This window comes from Moschus berezovskii, chromosome 8 (genome assembly GCF_049115385.1).
Source record: "Moschus berezovskii isolate FMDL1 chromosome 8, NW_MosBer_1.0, whole genome shotgun sequence".
Classification (NCBI taxonomy): Eukaryota; Metazoa; Chordata; class Mammalia; order Artiodactyla; family Moschidae; genus Moschus; species Moschus berezovskii.
The window spans coordinates 49,891,172-49,908,929 of record NC_142467.1 but is presented as its reverse complement, the minus strand read 5'-3'; the positions used below and the strand labels follow the sequence as shown (position 1 = coordinate 49,908,929).

General features: G+C 55.5%; 2 protein-coding genes across 3 annotated transcripts in view; both read right to left on the bottom strand.

Annotated features, from left to right (window-relative positions):
- CAMK2A (calcium/calmodulin dependent protein kinase II alpha) overlaps positions 1 to 2,941 on the bottom strand; it is a 60,752-nt gene extending 57,811 nt beyond the window's left edge. For both annotated transcript variants that reach the window (XM_088838561.1, XM_088838562.1), the window contains exon 1: positions 2,880 to 2,941. In XM_088838561.1, coding sequence (XP_088694687.1) covers positions 2,880 to 2,941 — 62 coding nt within the window. The remainder of the gene's footprint in view (positions 1 to 2,879) is intronic.
- Positions 2,942 to 9,666: 6,725 nt separating this feature from the next.
- On the bottom strand, positions 9,667 to 16,619 carry ARSI (arylsulfatase family member I). The gene is made up of 2 exons (XM_055431216.2): positions 15,731 to 16,619; positions 9,667 to 11,912 (listed from the first exon to the last, which is right to left on the bottom strand). Exons 1-2 carry the CDS (start codon positions 16,048 to 16,050, stop codon positions 10,508 to 10,510), a joined length of 1,725 nt encoding a protein of 574 aa, XP_055287191.2. The 5' UTR covers positions 16,051 to 16,619; the 3' UTR covers positions 9,667 to 10,507.
- Between the last annotated feature and the right edge of the window lie 1,139 nt (positions 16,620 to 17,758).

Sequence of the window (17,758 nt, the reverse complement as noted above, 5' to 3'; positions counted from 1 at the left end):
TGAAGTGGGCTCCTGGAAATGGAAGCTCAGCTTACAGGTAGAAACAGCAGGGTCCTGGCTGGCTGGGACCTTGGGTCACCCCTTGAAGGATGGTTCCCGTAGGCATCTGCACTGTTCATCCCGACAGAAGAGGAGCTGTCCCATCCCAGCCAGGCTGGTGGGTGAAGGGCAAGGCTTGGTCAACCCCTTCTGCCAAGCTGGGCAAACTTCTGTCAAAAAGCAAAGCCCTGGCAGGTGCCAGCCCCCATTTGAGGGCAGTGGTGATCTCATGGTGCCACAAGCATCACTGTGTCTTCATGAGAACCATCTCACTTCATCCTCGCAGTGCCTCTTTGTCTCCAGGTTACAGGCTGTGGGAAACAGGTGCCATAGCCTGCCCAGTGTCACAGCGCTATGGGTGGTAAGGACCAGGCCTTGTGCCCTGTGCTGGGTGCTGCCACTACCTGGTCATTTGGATTGAAGCTTCGAGTGAATCGGGAAAGCCCTGCCTCCCCAGTGATGCACCCTGGCCTTTTAAACCCAGGCATCAGAGGGGTAGCGCCTCATCTCCTTTTTTTCCAATACAAGCATCCTCAGGCCCCATCCTTAGGCTTCCTGACGTCTGGCGAGTCTTGACCTTGCCCGCACCATTTCGTCAGTTCAAGCATTTTTCTAGGGAAGATAGACTTTCATCAGATTCCTGGAGGAATACGTGACCTTGAAAAGGTTAACAGCACTGGTCATTGTGGAAGGAAATTGATCAGATTAGGCCTGGCCATGCCTGCCACCCTCAGTCTTTCTGCCATGGTCACAAAAGGGCTCTCTGTCGCCAGAAATTCTGCCCATGCCCTGATCCCTGCAAGAGCCCTGGCAGACCGTGGGGCCGAGAAGGCTCAAGCAGGCTCTCCCTGCCAAGTCACCCCCAGACCACCCAGTCTCCATGGCGCCCATCCCCTCTGAGGGCAAGGGAGCAGGTTTGTAAGCGCCTGGGTCACGTCTCCACTCCATTTCACTGCACTCTATGACGCCGTCCTCCCAGAACTGAGCCTTGGGGGCGCCCTGAAAGGCAGCACCCAGCTCATCAGGGAATCCTTGGCTCCGGTGGATGCCGGAATCCAGCTGTGAGGGGGTCCCTGCACAAGTGCGGCAGACAGCCTGGGTCCTCCAGAGCAGCCCTAAACATTTCATTCCTGCTGTCCACACCCCACCCCCAGGACCAAAACATACTCAGAAAGACAGGAGTGAGCACACGTCTGCACAGGGTGTGTGTCTGTACAAGGGTCTGGTGTGTGCCTGTTGGTGTCAGGATAGCCTGGTGTGCAAGTGTGTGTGTGCATGCGTGTATGCGGGCAGCCTACTTGTACACAGTCACGGGCCCACCTCCCACACACATGCAGACACCAGCCTGAGCTTGCGCATGCCTTCAGCACCCACACTCCCACCCGAGTCCATGGGCCCAGGCCTCAGACACACACACATAAACCTTCCCATGGATATGGCCCCCAGTCCACACAGATGTCCATACCCAGACTCACAGGGACGCCAGCCAGCCCAAGCCCCACCTGCGCGTCCTTACACAGACACATATTTACATACAGCTGGTGTGCACACAGCTCTGACCGGCCATACATGTGTACACAAGTGACGCATGTATGCACCTTCGTTCTCATGCAAATCAGCCAACGGACCTCCTTGTGCCACTTGCATCCATCCACCCCTTCAGGGCACACTTGCATTTTCAGGACTTCCACATAAAGCACACACCAGTACCTTCCCCCAGGGCACATACACAAGAACACTTGCACACCTTTTCAGTGCACGCAAGTGTACCACAGAGTCAGTGCTTACACAGCAACACACATCAGAATGCACCCTTGCGTGTGCATATTCAGACCTTACAGCAGCACATACCTGCTTGCAGGGTGCCTCTCCCCTGCACTCCTGCTACTATATCAGGGGCCACCCAGGGCATCAGAGCTGCAGTGCCCACAGGGCAAACTCTGCCTCCAAACTGTACCCCTACTGTGGCTCTATCTCCAGATGCTTCACAAACCTAGCTGGCGGCACCTGGAGTGCTCCCCGGACACTCCAAAATCCATGGGGCTATCCCAAGGGGCTCTCCTCTCCCTGCCCCACCTCCCCCCAGCTTTCTCTCCACACCAGGCATCAAAGGCAGGAAATGAGCTCTGAGGCTGGACAACTTTGCCAAGGGCCCAGAGCTGGTGCACCCTCACATCATGAGCCTCTGCATTAGCAGAATCCCCCCTCCCACAGCTCAGTGACTGTCTCTCCCCTCCTCCCAACACCCAAGAAGTCTCAACAGTGGCTCAGTTATTAACCCCTGCTGTACCATTGCTCTCACCCTCGGCAGAGCGGGCAGGGGGAAGGTGGGGAGGGGCTGTGCTTATAAGGAGAAGTCGACCACTCTGCACAGCCGCTGTAGGTGCCTAAAGGCAGGAGGAACTACCCAGGAGATGATGAGCTCTCTGTCACCAGAAGTAACCAAGTTGAGGCCAGATGGCCACCTCAAGAAAAAAACTCAACAGGGGATCCCAGCCTTGGACTCAGCTGACTGGGAAGAACCCTTTTAAATCCTGAATTTCTAAGCATCTGTGTGTGCCCAGGTCATGTGCAGTTGTGTGTGTATGTGTTTGTGTTTGCATGCAGACACTGCCACGCACTGTCAACCCTTCTTCTCTACACACACACTCATGCAGCTAGCCTTGGCACATCTTGGCAAACATGCCTGTGCCCAACTCTAGGCGCTCTGCACATGCAAGCACCTCCAAGCACACTCAGCCTTCCTTCCCATATGTGCACGGGTTGCTGTGCGGATGCACGCCCCCACCCATGGCGCTGAGCCCCCTGAGCCCTCCAGGACGCTCTGAGGTGCGACTCACTTTCCCAGTTCCTCGAAGAGCTGGTACTCTTCCGTGAAGCGGGTGCAGGTGATGGTGGCCATGCTGGCGCTGGGCGGGCAGGCGAGGCTCGGGGCTGCAGGACCAGGGCCGGAACGCAACTGCCCCCAGAACTAGGGGCCACTCGCCTGCCCGTGCTGCCAAGTGCGAACTGAGAACCGGCTTGACTGACGAGCCCCGGGCTTCTGAGCAGAGCACTGTGGCTGCTCACAGCCTCGCGAGCCTTCGTCAGCATCCAGGTCCCCATGGCAACCACCTCCGAAACGCCCTGTTCCCGTTGCCCCGGTAACTGCCTCCCCAACACCTGCCTTCCTTCCACTGCAAAACCTGCTCCCGGACACTCTGGCCCCACCACACACAATACTGCAGGCCTGTGGGGGCCCGGGGGTGGGTGGACCCAGCACCCCCAAGGTGATGGACTTACGGAGGGGCTGGCAGAAGGGGAGGAGAACAAACTTAGTCCACAAGTGATCTTCAGTCTTCCCGCCACCCCCACTTCTAACTGTGGGGCCCTTGTAACAGACAGGATGGGATTAAGTGGGGCAAAAGGCAGTTACCATGGTAACGGCCAGTGGGTGCCACATTCCGGATGGTCCCCAAAAAAGACAGGAAGCAGTTACCCTGGCAACTTCATCTCCTCTGGAGAGACAGGTATTGCCCCGTTGCCCTGGCAACTGCCAGGTTCTAAGGTTTACAGGGAAACGATGGCTAATTCATTGGGATCTCTCTCTCTCAGTAGATCACTGTAGCCTCTGTAACTATCTCTCTGCTCCCTTCTAATTTGTTTTGCCTCTGCCTCTGTCTTTCTTATTTTGCTCTCTCTTTCTCTGTTCTTTACCACCTTGTCCATCACGCTGGCACTCTAGCTAGGGGCAGAAGTGCAGAGGAGCTATTGGGGTTCTGGAGGGAACATCCCCGGCAGCCCATTCATCCCAGCCGCTCTCAGCTAACACAGTCAGCTGTCCCTCCTGAAGTCTCTTCCTTAGCCACGCTCTTAGCCCAGGCCCCCGGAGGGGCCATGGAGATCTGGTCTCCTGGGGCTCATGTCCCAGTTTCTGCTTGTGCTCCACGTCAAGGTGAAAGAGGCGGAAGCAGCAGTGGGGAGGGGAGCATGGCCTGGCTTGGAGGGGAGTGGCCATGGACCTGCCCTAAAATTCTCATTCCCAAATTTTGTGGGCACGTTCCCTGCCAATTTCAATTCTTCAGGGCGGTAACCACATCTCTGGCCCCAAGATCTCACCCCAAGACCTGGGGGTTAAGAAGAAAAAGAACTGGCATTTAAAGATCTGAGTTCAATTCCAGTCTTAACATATTGACTGTGTGATGCTGGGAAAGTCACAGCCCCTCTCTGAGCCTCTCGCTCCTCTTAGCTGCCTCTGGAAAGGAAGGCTGTGAAGACAGAGTAGGTGAGAGCTGCGGAGGCCTTTGTGAAGCATGTAAACATGAGGCCTCTTTTCAGTTTCTGCTGCTGCTGCTGCTATGTCACTTCAGTCGTGTCCGACTCTGTGTGACCCCATAGATGGAAGCCCACCAGGCTTCCCCATCCCTGGGATTCTCCAGGCAAGAACACTGGAGTGGGTTGCCATTTCCCTCTCCAATGTGTGAAAGTGAAAAGTGAAAGTGAAATCGCTCAGTCGTGTCCGACCCCTAGCGACCCGCGGACTGCAGCCTACCAGGCTCCTCCATCCATGGGATTTTCCAGGCAATAGTTCTGGAGTGGCTTGCCATTGCCTTCTCCGTTTAGCGGCAAAAAGAAGATCTAAAGTGAGACAACGACTGCTCCCATCACTGCAGCTTGAAGTCAGAATCTCAGACCCTCACACCCACCTCCTCCATTCAAGCTCCCTTTGCAGCCCTCCATGCCAGCACTCGCCGACAACGACCACACAATAAAAGGATCCAGGATCCCAACTCTCTTGGGTTTCTAGCCCAGCCCTTCAGAATCTCCAGATCACCTTACTGGTCACCTCACATAGTAGACACATTATCTGCTTGTTGGTAATCCCCAACCCCAGCAGATCCCTGACTGTACAACCTTAGGTCCCCTAGGGTCCCTGGGGAAATCTGGGTACTCTCCAGTTCTGTCCCTCTTCCTGGGCGAGTCAGGAGTGGGAGAGAATGATGGAATTGACTCTGATGCAGCCACTTCTTCCCAGGAGAGAAACAGGAGGGAGGCAGAGGGAAGGAGGGGAGGAGAGTCAAGGAGGAGGGGGTAAATGGCTTAGCCACTAATTGCACCATTACCACCTTCAGAAAAAGGAAAAGCCACTCAGTTTTGTTTCTGTGCACAATATGCTTCCCGCTTTGACGCCAACGTTGCAATTCAGAGGCAGAGAAGAGAGGCCTTTGCACAGGGGCTGCACAGCTGGTGGGTAGCGGGCAGGGCACAGAATATACATCTAAAGGCTAGAGGCGATCGCAGGCGAGCTGAGGAAAGGCTGCACCGCCACCCCCGTATCCCAGACCTGCTAGCCTGTCCCCAGGAGGAGACTGCTTCCACACATGAAAGCACTGGAACCGTGCTTAGCGACCATTGAGGGCACCTGAGTCATTGCCCAGAGGAGAGGAGGCAGCATTGGGCAGTGGTTAGAGTGACTCCATGACCTACAGGCTGTGTGACTGGGGATGAGTATCCTAGCTTCTCTGTGCCTTGATTTCTTAATCTGCAAAACAGAGCTAACATTCCCTAGCTCCAAGGCTGTTCTAAGGATTAAATGAGATGAGCACAGTGTCTGACATGATGTAAATGCTCAAAAGATGGGAAATGATTCTTAGTAAGAAATTCAAAAGTCACTCCCTCTTCATACTGCTCCCTCTGAATCATGGAAGGACACATCACTCCCAGGTGCCATTCTCTGAGTTCCCACTGGAGCTGAGCTCAGGTTTGGACATCACCTTGCCTGTCCTGGTTTGCAGCATTCCTGCAGAACAAAGGACTGGGGCAGGAGAACAGGCCCAGCATGTCAGGTACTAACTAACTTAACGCTGCTTTAGAAATGAACAAAGAGGACAAAAGGGAATTGTGCCCCGAGGTTGTATTAATGGGGATATAATGTTCTGAATAAAGGAGGTGATAGTCCAGCTTGGCTTGGAGCTGGCCTGAGCCTCTCCCCTCTCCTCACTCCTTCCTTGCTCCCCTTGAGCCCTTCCTTCTCAGGTATCCCTGTCTTTCCTTTCCTTTCTATCCCTTTCCCAAGTTTCTGTCTCCATTCCTCTCTGTCAGTTTCATTCGTCTTCTTCCTCCCCGTGCTGGCCTAGACCCTGTGCACACAGTCCTAGGGGATGGGCAGGACCCAGGCTGTAGGGTCCTGATGTTGCAGAGATGACTGGAGAGGATGGAGAGGGAGGAAGAAAATGGAGAAGAGGAAAAGATCTTCTTGGCAACTCCTTGTTATACACACACACACACACACACACACCCCTCCGAACTTTCAAAGGCCTCGCACAGGGGTGTGGGCACTGCCTCAGACAGGCAACCCCTATCCTGACTGTAACTGCCACCCTGCCAAGGAGGCACGACTGCTAATTCACTGCTTCCCCCGTGCCCGAGAGGCTGGTAGCTGTGCCCAGTGGTGGCGGACAGCGAGGAGCCAGCCCTGCCTGCATGGTGCTGAGCGCACAAGACTCTGATTGCATCAGGGGGACTGTTTCTGCCAGACTCCCCATTCCCCAGGGAAGCGGCAGGCAGGAGAGCCCACATGCGCGCCCCCCCAGCTGCAACTTGAATGCAGTACACAAGAGCAGGCCTGCTTGCCACAGCCTGGTGGCCAGAGGTGGATGCTCTGGATGGTGCTGAGCTTGGCTTCTACATGCTAGGACAGGGAACAGGAACACAGGCTGTATGCCATGGACCTGGGGAGGGACAAACGGGGAGCAGGGCCAAATTCCTGGGTCACAGCAGTGGGTGACAGCTGACTCATGTGCCACCTTCCAGAGCCCCTACACAAGCTCACATGCACATGCCCGAGTGCCTCAGGGTCCTGCAGGGCCTGGGCAGGCACCATAGAAAACGTGCCATCCACACGGTCCCCATGAGGCCTGTCCCATTAAGGGCAGTAAGCATGGGGGCAGAATCAGTGGAAAGTGGGCCAAGAGAGCAATGAGCCTACGGAGGGTCTGGGTGGAGAGTGATCTGGTTCGTTAACTGCAGTGAGTAATGCCAGCCTCACACTCAGAAGGGAGAGGATGCAGGGGTCAGGCCAAGTGCCTTGAGGTGTCCCACAGAGGTGTCACTCCTTGCAGGGGAGAGGGAAGCAGGGAACCAAGAGACAGAGGACAACAGCTACTGGGCCCAGGTTTGCACGGCACAACCTGCGGCTTGAGGACCCAAGTTCAAGTCCTGCCGTTGGCGGTGAGTGCTTATGGCAGTTCTTTCCCACTGAGGCCTCCGTTTCTTCCTGAGAAATGTAAAGACAAGATGTTCCTTCACTGACTCCAAGGACATGAAAAATAGTTCTTTCCACTTTAGAGCCAAGCCCTGTGCTAAGCACTTTACATATTGCACTATTTTTATACCTCACAACAAATGTCCGTGAGATTGGTACAATCATCGCCTGCTTTGCAGAGATGTGGCAAGACCCACTAGTCGAGGATCTGTTTGGCTTCAGCACCCCTGCCCTGTTTGTAGGACTCCACTAGGGCTGGACAGGCCCAGAGTCAGCCCCATCCCCTTATGGACAGGGGACTAAGGCCCAGAGAGGAAGCCGCCCTCATGCAGTCGCTGAAGTCAGGGGCTGTCAGGATGACAATCTAAAATACCTGACTCCCACCACAGTGCTCCTTCCCTTATCCTCCTCTGCCCGTCTCTTTCCTACAGTCAGGGCTACTTGCCTAGGTCCCAAGGTGCCCAATAGGCACCAACAGAAAGGAGGACATGGTGCCAAGGCCCAGCAGGGGATGTGCCTAGAGCCCTGCTCCTCCAACCAGGTTGGGGTTCTCCGAGGGGCCCGGTCATCCCTGCCCAGGATGCCACAGACAGGGTGCAGCTCGGACAGGGCCACCCCTGGCTGTAAACCATCTGGCTGGCAGATCTCTGGCTGTTTGGTCCAGTCAAGGGGAAAAGAGGGGAACTGTCTGGCATCTCCGGGCCCCGCTCCCCCCAGATCTATGACCAGGGGCCAGAGCTGCCTCTGTTCTGCCCACCCTTCTACCCCTCCACGCCATAGATGCTGCAAGCATCTGCCTGGGAATGCCATTCAGAGGCCTGATGCAGAGTCCAGACCCAGGTGCCCTGGCTGCAGGGGAAGGTAGGAGCCATAGGCAGTGGGAGGAAGGGGACTGGGCAACATGCTCCTTGCTGAGCGGAGCAGAAGCCATGGCAAGCAGGTTGAGCCTCTCATCACATTGCTCTGAGCCCTGAGCTGCTCCTTATCCTGAGACCCTCTACCAGTCCCAGGCCCCAGTCAGCTACCAGCACCCTGGTTAGGTAGGCTTGGTGTCTGCTGGGCCATGGTCAGGGTCACAGGCTGAACCTGAGTGGGGCTCCTGGCCTGTTTGCTGGTTTCTGGGTCGGGCAGGAGACTGAGGCTGATGAGCTCTAGGCTGGGTTGAAGATAAGATCGGGCCTCCTTCTCAGGGCAGCAGGAGAGGGCACCAGCCTCAAGCCACCGTCCCAGGTGGGCTCTCCATGTTTAGGGCCCAGTGCGCCACAGAGGGGATGCCTTGGTGCCTAGGAACAAGCAGAAATGGGACTTTTATGGTCCTGCACTCGTGGCCCCCAAAGGCAGAGAAGTAGGGCTGGCTGAAGCTGGAGGCGGGGCTGCTCAGACAGAGCCAACTCAGCACACATAAGAGGCCTCTGCTCAGCTGGTGTGAGTCTGGGGCAGCAGGGGAGTCCTGGCTCCATACCACTCTGGAAGGGCCCAGCCCACACAACTGAGACAAGGGTCCTGCAGAGCTGCGATATCTCAGGTAAGTGGCAGACCAGAGATGAGCCAGCCCTGGGGTATGCTGGACCTGGGATCGCAGAGTTCCCCTCCAGAGCAGGCAGAAATGCTAAGGGTGGCCAGAACCCGGAGGCCTCAGCTGGTCGTGGCCCCTGACTCATCACGACCCAGGTATTGACATTCTGGAGACAGAGAAGGGTTCTGGTTGAGGGAAGCCAGAATAGGGAAACGAGAGCAGGGCTAGGGGGAAGGGGCCCAGAACATGGAGGTCACCTCCACTGTGCAGCCCCAGCCAGACCGTCACTCCTGGGCTCAGCCACACTCTGCAGTAGGACTGCCGCTCCGCCACCAAGTCTTGAACCCCCCTCACTGCACCGCACCCACCCCACCCCACCCCACCCAACCCATCCCGCTCATCCACATGCTGACGAGTCCTAACAGGCCTCCTTTGCCAGAGACAAAAATAACTATTTTCAAAATTCACAGCAGGGCTTTCGCCTACACACGCTGCACGGACTGGAAGCTGAGGGGAGATATGCAGAACGCAGTGTGCGGATAGAGGCCGCTACCCAGCCAGCGAGCCCTGAAACCCCCACGCCCTCCTCCCCACCGCCCAGCCTGTGTCCCCCAACGTACACGCATGCCCAGTGGTGCCCAGAACACCTAGGGGGAGGGTTCTCAGTTCATTCACTGTACACAGGGACAGTGAGGTCCAGAGGGGGCCCGAGGCCACACAGAGGATCTGGGGCAAGACTGGGCCAGAACCCACATGTTCTGTCCCCTGGATCATACCCAGGACCAATGGTGAGCTCACACCTGGCCCAGGACGCAAGCGCACACACACACACCAGCTCACAACAGCACTGCAGCCCTTGCTTCTGCATTCCTGTGTTTTAATCAAGTTCACGGGTTCCTCTACAACCATTACTGCGGCCGGTTCTCTGCAGGCCTGTGAGGTAGGCAGAGCCAGGGCTAGCATCCCCTTGTGCAGGTGTGGAATTCAAGGCCCAGGAAAGGGAACTGGGCCCAACAGAGCAGAACCCAGATTCTCTGATGGTTGGCGCAGGGCTCTTTGCACAGTTGTTTCCACTACTTTTGATCCTGCAGCAGCTAACAGCCAGGCCCAGTCCTCCCCTTCCCTCCCAGGAAGGGGAGCTCACCACCACCAGTCTGTCCCCAGGACTGGCCCAGGCCTCGTGAGGATCCAGGAAGGTCCCAGGTCCCTGTACCTCCAACCTCAGTACTCAGGGCATGGCTTCAGACAGAGGTTAAGATCATCATGCCTCAGCTCGGGTCCAGGCCTGGAGCTGCCTCCGGGTGGCTCCTCACCCAGGAAGTACCACAAAGGTTCAGGGTTCAAGAGTAAGGCCTTAAGTGAGCTAGGTGGTAACAAAGGTGGTGGGAACTTCACCGTGGTCCCAGGCACCAGATCCACACCACAGAGCGACAAAGTCATTAGAGCTCATTCTCCAGATGAGGAAAATGAGGCTCAGAGAGCTCGTGCAGGTCACCCAAGGTCACAGAGCAAGTCAACAGAGAGGCAGGACTGGGACCCCGGGCATCCCAGTCTTGTTTATTCTCCCCCAAGCTCCAAACCAAGCTGCCCACCCTTCAACTGAGAGACTCTATGGCCCCCATTTCCCTGAAGAGGAGGACTTGACTGGAAGCCCCTCCCTGGTGAGGAACAGGGCCAGTTTGTGTGGGAAAGTATCTCAGCCCCGCCCATCAGATCCGATGGGACATCAGTCTGGTGTTGAGTTTACGGAAAAAGGATCTCAGCTTGCAAATCTTGCATTTTTTCTTGCGTCGCCCCCTGGACTGGCTTTGAGCCCTGCCTTCCTCCTCCTCTTCATCTTCTTCCTCATCACTGGCCCAAGGTCCCCATGCACCCCCATTAAAGTCAGGATGGGCCCGGGGATTCTCAGCTGGGTATCGCACAGGGATAGCTGTGCGGTTATAGTCCACCAACCGGGTGAGCAGGGCTCGGACCACATCCGGCCGCTGCCCAGCGAGGTCCTCCCGTTCGTAGGGGTCAGCACTGATGTTGAACAGCCACACGGCCTGGCGGGCACTGGCCATCCGCTCCAGGTTCCACCAACTGCCAGGGAAGGCGGCCAGCGTCTGGGGTGGAATCCAGTCGCCATAGCCAGGGTCTCCTGTGAGCAGCTTCCACTCACCTACGCGGATGGCGGCCTGCACGGCGGTATTCCAGATACCGAAGCCACCCTCCAGGGAGCCGTGCCGGGCATGGTTGTAGAGTGGGTCAATGTTGTGCAGAATCTCTGTCCGTGGTGAGGCCCGGCCCTCACTGATGGCTGGCCACACATCATAACCGTCCAGCCCATCAGCCGCCGAGGCAGTGCCCCCTGCCAGAGCCACCAGGGTCGGGTACCAGTCAGTGATGTGCACCAGTGCCCGGCTTGTCCGTCGCTTTCTCTTGAGCAGGGGGCTGTGGACAAAGCCCAGGCCCCGCACACCCCCTTCCCAGTAAGTGCCCTTGCGTCCCCGCAGTGGCCAGTTGCTGCCCCCCGAGAAGGTCTGGCCGCCGTTGTCACTGGAGAAGATGATGACGCTGTTGTTGTAGAAACCATGGCGCTTGAGGGCCCAGGTGATGTTGCGCACGGCCTCGTCCATGCAGGTCACCATGGCCGCGTACTTCCTCCGCGCCACATTGCCCATGGTGCGGTAGCGGTACAGGTACTCGCGCGGGGACTGCAGAGGCGTGTGGACCGCCTGGAAGGCCACGTAGAGGAAGAGGGGCCGCTGGGGGCTGTGGTTGGCTAGGATGTGGCTGACGCGCTGGGCGTAGAGCAGCGTGGAGTACTGGCCGCTGAGCCCCCAGGCCACGTTCTCACCCTCGTGCAGGTCGAAGCCGCACACCCCCGGGCCATCGCAGTTGTCATAGGTGTAGTAGTCCACGTTGCCTGTGAGCGAGCCCAGGAAGGTGTCAAAGCCCCGGCGTGTGGGCAGGCACTCCTTCCTGTAGAAGCCCAGGTGCCACTTGCCCACCATATGGGTAGAGTAGCCCAACTCCTGAAGCTTCTGGGGCAGTGTCACCTGGTCCAGGGGCAGGCAGTTGGGCTGCCGAGGGCGGATGATGGAGTGCTGAAGTCCTGTGTGGATCTGGTATCTGGCGGGAAGAGGGGAGGACACAGAAATCACTAGTGAGGCAGAAACCACTGTTCTGGCTCCCCAACCTCCAACACTCACTCCGAGGTGGGCTTAGGTCCCAGCACTACCAGCAAGAAAAGTAAAGTAACCAGTGCTGTGCTTAGTCGCTCAGTCATGTCTGACTCTTTGCAACTCCATGGACTGTAGCCTGCCAGGCTCCTCTGTCCATGGGTATTTGCAGGCAAGAATACCGGAATGGGTTGCCATGCCCTCCTCCAGGGGATCTTCCCAACCCAGGAATCGAACCCAGGTCTCTCACATTGCAGGCGGATTCTTTACCAACTGAGCCACCAGGGAAGCCCAACAATACTGGGATGGGTAGCCTATCCCTTCTCCAGGGGATCTTCCCAACCCAGGAACTGAACCAGGGTCTCCTGCATTGCAGGAGGATTCTTTACCAGCTGAGCTACCAGGGAAGCACAGTAGGTGTTATCAAATGTGCCCAGCACTTCAAATGCATTAGCTCACTGAATCCTCAAAATCAACTGAAGCAAATATTTGTCATCTTACAGATGAGGAGGTTAGAGCCCAGAGTGGTTAAGCCACTCAAGCAGTATCACACAGCTAGGAAGTTGGGGAGTTAAGAGTTGAACCCAGGCTAATCATGACAACAACAGTAACAAAGGCTGATGCCAAGCGCTCAATATGCTCAGTATTACGGTGCTACGCCCTTTGTAGGAATTATCTCACTAAATCCTCACTTTAACCTAGGGGTGCCTATCGTTATTATTATTCCCATCTCCCAAATAAGAAAACAGAGGCTCAGTAAATTAAACCATTTAACCAGTGAGTCACACAATTAGTCATTAGAATTGGGATTTGTATCCCCAACAGTTTGACTCCAGATTTCAGAGTCCCTACATTCTAAGCCACTAACTTGTCATGGGGTCTAGAGCAAGTCCTACTCTCCTAAGAAAACTCCTATTCACTCTTAAAAGTCCAGCCCAAATGTCACCACCACTATAAAGTTTCTCACTCAAAGAATGAGCCACTTTTGCTTCTGGGTTCTTACAGCATTTAGTACAAACCTTCACTGGTCCAACTTCACCATAGGATTCTACTTGGTGTACATACATGTTCTTGGGTCCAGTGATATTTAATGAGACCACCCCTTACTCCTCTTTGCATTCCTAGCTCTCCGGAGATGTTTCAAGGACACTCAACTACTTATGAAACGAATGAATGAAGAATGACACTCAAAGGATTTCAGAACCAGAAGGGACTCAAATCATTTTCTAGCTTATTCATCTCGACTTAAAAAGAAATTAAGGTTCAGAGGAAGGGAAAGACTTCGCTTAAGTTCACTCGGTGGTCAGGAGCAGAGCCAGGACTTGAACATAAAGCCAATCAGAGTCCCCAAACACAGACCCTTTTCTGGTAAATTAGGCTGCCACTTCTTTCCCCCCATGGAGGCCCCAGTTAGCTCATGTGAGGAGTGAGCTGGTTGGAATGGGACACATGTGAAAACCTTCCAGCTCCTAAATGTTACGAGACCAGTTCTCAGGTGCCTGCCTGCAAGTTTACGTGGCCCTGAGATCCAGGTCACTCACACAGGCTAACACCCTGAGGCAGAAGCAAAGGGTAAGCAGAACTCTTCATTCCCCATTTATTCATTTCTATCCCATTTCTTCTTCTGTGGTCAAGGCGCCCATGTTATCTGCTTAGAGTGTCACCCTCACTCAAGCTTACAAGCCCCAGACTAAGTAAGAAGCCTGGAACTTAACAAGTGTATTAGAACCCCACACCTTTTTCTCACTCCCAGGCATCCAAGTTAAGCCAGTCATGACCTAAATTCCTGATACCTTTAAGCCACACACTGGGGTGCATTTTTGTTTTGGTTTCCTTATCTTAAAGCTGTTTTGGTTGTTAGCTATCATTAACTACTACTGCCATTTTTAACACTATAGGCTGCACACACTATTTCACTTACTTTGCCTAAGTAACCTACAGTGAAGACTGTTATTACCTCCATTTCACTGATGATAAAACTGAGGCTCCCAAGAGTACAGTAACAGGCCCAAGTTCAAGACAGCTGGCAAGCAGGAGCGCTGAGCTTTGAGCCCAGGTCTCTGTAACTCACACTCAAAACCTATCATTGATGTGGCCTCTGCAGACCCTGGGTCAAGCTAATGAACGATTAGATTTGATACAAGAAGTACCCAAGGGCCCCAAGTGGCAGCAGGCCTATTTTTCGCAGGGGCTGGACACCATAGAACCCTGCTTGGTAAAGTGGGTGGGCCAGCTAAGAGTCACTAGTCTGTCTGCAAGTGAGTAACATGGGAAACTGGCTCTCTCCAGCTTTACCAAACACGACTGGATGCACTAACAAACACTAATGAGAGTAGTCAGCATCAGTCAGATGGAGCCAGCTAGCTGCAGGGGGCGGAGGGCAGACACTGCCCGGCCATGCTCAGCTAACTCTGCAGATGGGGGGGTGGGGAGGTGGCAGGGCTGGAACGCTGCCCTGCATGCTGCTCATTCCCCTGCTTAAACCAAAAGTCATCTCTCGGAGAGAAATGCTAACTTGTGCACTGCTCTTGGGAACGCAGATTCCTCCCCCTCTCCTGGAAGCCGGCTAACATTTGGTCTTAACTGTCGGCCCTCACCCTCAACTCACACACTCGCGCCCCTTCCTCTTTCCGGTTCTCTCTCTCAGTTCCTCGAGCTAAATGCTAAGTGCCAGACTGAAGAAAGAAAAGGCACCGATTTGATTCCCAGCTCCAGGGCCCCTCTAAGCACCTGGCTTCTCAGCCTTCTCTCCTACCCATTCCGAAGCTGGGCACGGGCACCGAGTTTGGCCCTCCCTGACTCTGTGACTCAGTTTCTCCCATCCAGGAAACAGGAAGACTGTGGCTCTGGTTTCTGAGATCACGCTAGTGGCTTCTGGATGGAATTTGGGAGAAAGCACGCCTTGGACCCCATCCAAGGAGGATTAGCTTCAGCCTTGCCAAAGGATTTTCTCCTAAGTGGCCAGAGTTTGCCTTCCACACCCCCACCTCCTGTTTCCCTGCTCTATTAATCCTGTAATCCTACCACCTTGCCTGTGGACAACTCCTTATGGAGAAAGCAGCACGTCTCCTTGGGGCTCCCAGCCAACTTGGGAGGATTTTGCAGATGAAAAAACAGAGGCTTTGAGAAATGAAGTAACTAGCCTAAGGCTACACAGGTCAGGCATCCTGTGTGTGCCTTTCTCCTCCACCTATCCATTCCTTGGCTTCCTCCCAATGTCATCATTAAACAATTTGGAGGCCCTAATCCTTCCAGTAACATAGAGGCTGCCATTTATTGATAAGCAACCAGCCTATATGCAACTGGTTCCATCCTCACCACTCTTTTTCAAGATTAAAAACTGTTCTTCACCCCATTTTATGGACAAGAAAACTGAGGCTTAGAGAAGTTACATACCCTGTTCAGGGCCTCAGGGTATGCAAATAGTAATAGAAGCAACATTCAAACCGAGGTGTCAGAGGCTTCCGTGTTCCTCTAACAAAGAGATGATCAGATGTCTCCTTCACATGGTGTGGAGTCTGAATGTCCTAGAACATCAGAGGGAGAAGATCCCCAGAGATGATCCAACCCATTCAGTGTACAGGTAGGGAAACAGAGGTCCGGAAAGGGCAAAGGTCTTTACTAATGATCACACAGTCAACTGGAGCCAAAATTGGCTGTGAGCCGATGCTTCCCAGCTCCCAGTGGTGTTAATGTCAGGACAAGTGAAACCTACAGCTGGGTTTATTTGGGGCTTGGACCAGCATCAGTGGCTTGGGTCATGCTTACCTGCCGGTGAGAAGTTGGCTCCGTGAAGGCGTGCAGATGGGCTGGATATAATAATTCTCCAACTTGACACCCTCGGCTGCCAGGCGGTCCAGCGTGGGGGTTTCGATATCTGAGCCATGGTAGCCCACGTCGTGGTAGCCCTGGTCGTCGGTGAGGATGAATATGATGTGGGGAGGCTGTGGTGGAGCAGCCGAGGGGTGCTCCACGCCGGCCTCCGCGGGCGCGTCGGCCACCAAGCTCGGCTTGGCCCAGTCCCAGGACAGGTAGCCGAAGCCGAGCAGGCCGACTAGAGAGAAGCCGGTGAGGGTGTGCATCGCCATGCCGGCCCGTGCGTCCCGGCGCGCAGGGCTCCCAGGGCCTCACCGCCTCGCGCGCCCAGGGCGCACGGCCCGCACGCCCGCCGGCCGGCTGGCCCGAGCGCTGCGAGAGCGCTCAGAGTCCCTGGGGGGCGACCCAGCGGCCGGTCCCGGACTGGCTGGACAATGAGGCCGAACCTGCGCGGCCGCAGCGGGGCGCTCTGAGGAGGTCAGGCCCGCGACCAGCAGCCTCCCGCCGCCCCAGCGGCCGCCCCGCGCCGCCCGTGTTCCTCTCCCCTAGTTCAGCCAGGCCAGCCCGAGACACGGTGTGGCGGCTTCCAAAAAGTGCTCTCGACCATCCTCTGACTCCCCTCTTCGTTCTAGCCCTTGATTTCTCCCGCCTCCTAATTTCTCTCGCCTCTGCTTTCCCTTTCTCCTCCTCCCGACCCTCCAGCCCCCGGCCCGGCCTCTCGCCCCGCCCGGAGTCGGGAGAACTGTCGGCTCCCCTTAGGGAGGTGGGCAGGACCCCAGAGGAGAAGGGGAGGGCGGCACGGGTTGGGCGGGTCTGTGGGGGACACCGCGGGAGAGAATGAGAAAAAGTTGTAACATCTGCCGGGGCCGAGCCCCAGGTGGAGGGGCGGGGCGTCCAGCGGCGGCTCCGCCCCCGGGCGGGAAGCCCAGGCCGGCTGGGCCCTCTGGCTCCAGCCTCCGCCCTGGCCCAGACCGGGGAAAGGAGGGAGGGGGGCTGCTTGGAATTCGATGGAATAGCTCTGGAATGGCCTGATCAGACATTCCTAGATCATGGAGTCTCAGCTTATCCGAGCGCCAGTCCTGGAAGAGATGCGCATCATTTTCAATTCCAACCCGGTCATTCCACCACTGGAGACACTGAGGCCTGGACATGGCCAGAAACTCATCTAAATCACAAGCAAATTGGTGGCTTCTTCCCCGCGGCTCACAGTGGCTGTCTGAAGTAGCAGTGGAGAATAAGGAAGGCTTTGCCACTTACCAGGGTCTGGAAATCGGGGAACTAGGTACTGGCCTTGCAGGCTTACCTTCTCCTCAACCTCTCCCCCTTCTCATTCTTCAGTTGACAGCTAGACTGGCAGCGCTAGTATCCAGAGGACAGGAATACATCTCATTATCCCAGGCTCCAGAAGCTCCATTGGTACAGGTATCGCTGGGATGAACAGATAAATGGGCCTCGAGGGTCACCCAGGCCAAACCCACTCAAGAAAATCTCTGTACGAGGGAAGGCAAGCTTGGGGGACTCCTGGGCCAGGCAAGTATCACACATGAGTCAAGCAGAGAGGCTGCTCTGTTGCCAGAGGAAGGCAGGGGCCGCATGGGGCAAAGGACCTCAGCCTTGAATCCAGCTGACTTTCGTTATGCAAGAATGTGGACCAGTGTTTCCAGATCTTCTGATTTTCCAAGAACACCAAAATCTAGATTGTTATGAGAAATATTCCGATTGTTAAGAGCTAGTAACGCATTTAAAGCCAAATCAAAGCACTGTACAGGCCAAATCAAACCTATCAGGAGGGACTGCCCTGGTGGTCCAGTGGTTGGGAGCCTGCCTGCCAATGCAGGGGACATGGGTTCAATCCCTTGCTCAGGAACTAAGATCCCACATGCTGTAGGAAAACTAAGCCCTTGTGCCACAACTAATGAGCCTGTGCTCTAGAGCCCACAAGCTGCAAGAAGAGAAGATTCCACAATGAGAAGCCCAGGA

Bases quoted from the DNA above. Each gene is read 5' to 3' on its own strand.
- ARSI (XM_055431216.2), bottom strand. From the start codon at position 16,050: ATGGCGATGCACACCCTCACCGGCTTCTCTCTAGTCGGCCTGCTCGGC. The intron at 11,913-15,730 runs GTAAGCATGACC...TCTTCCCGCCAG, and splicing joins AGCCAACTTCTCACCGGCAG to ATACCAGATCCACACAGGAC.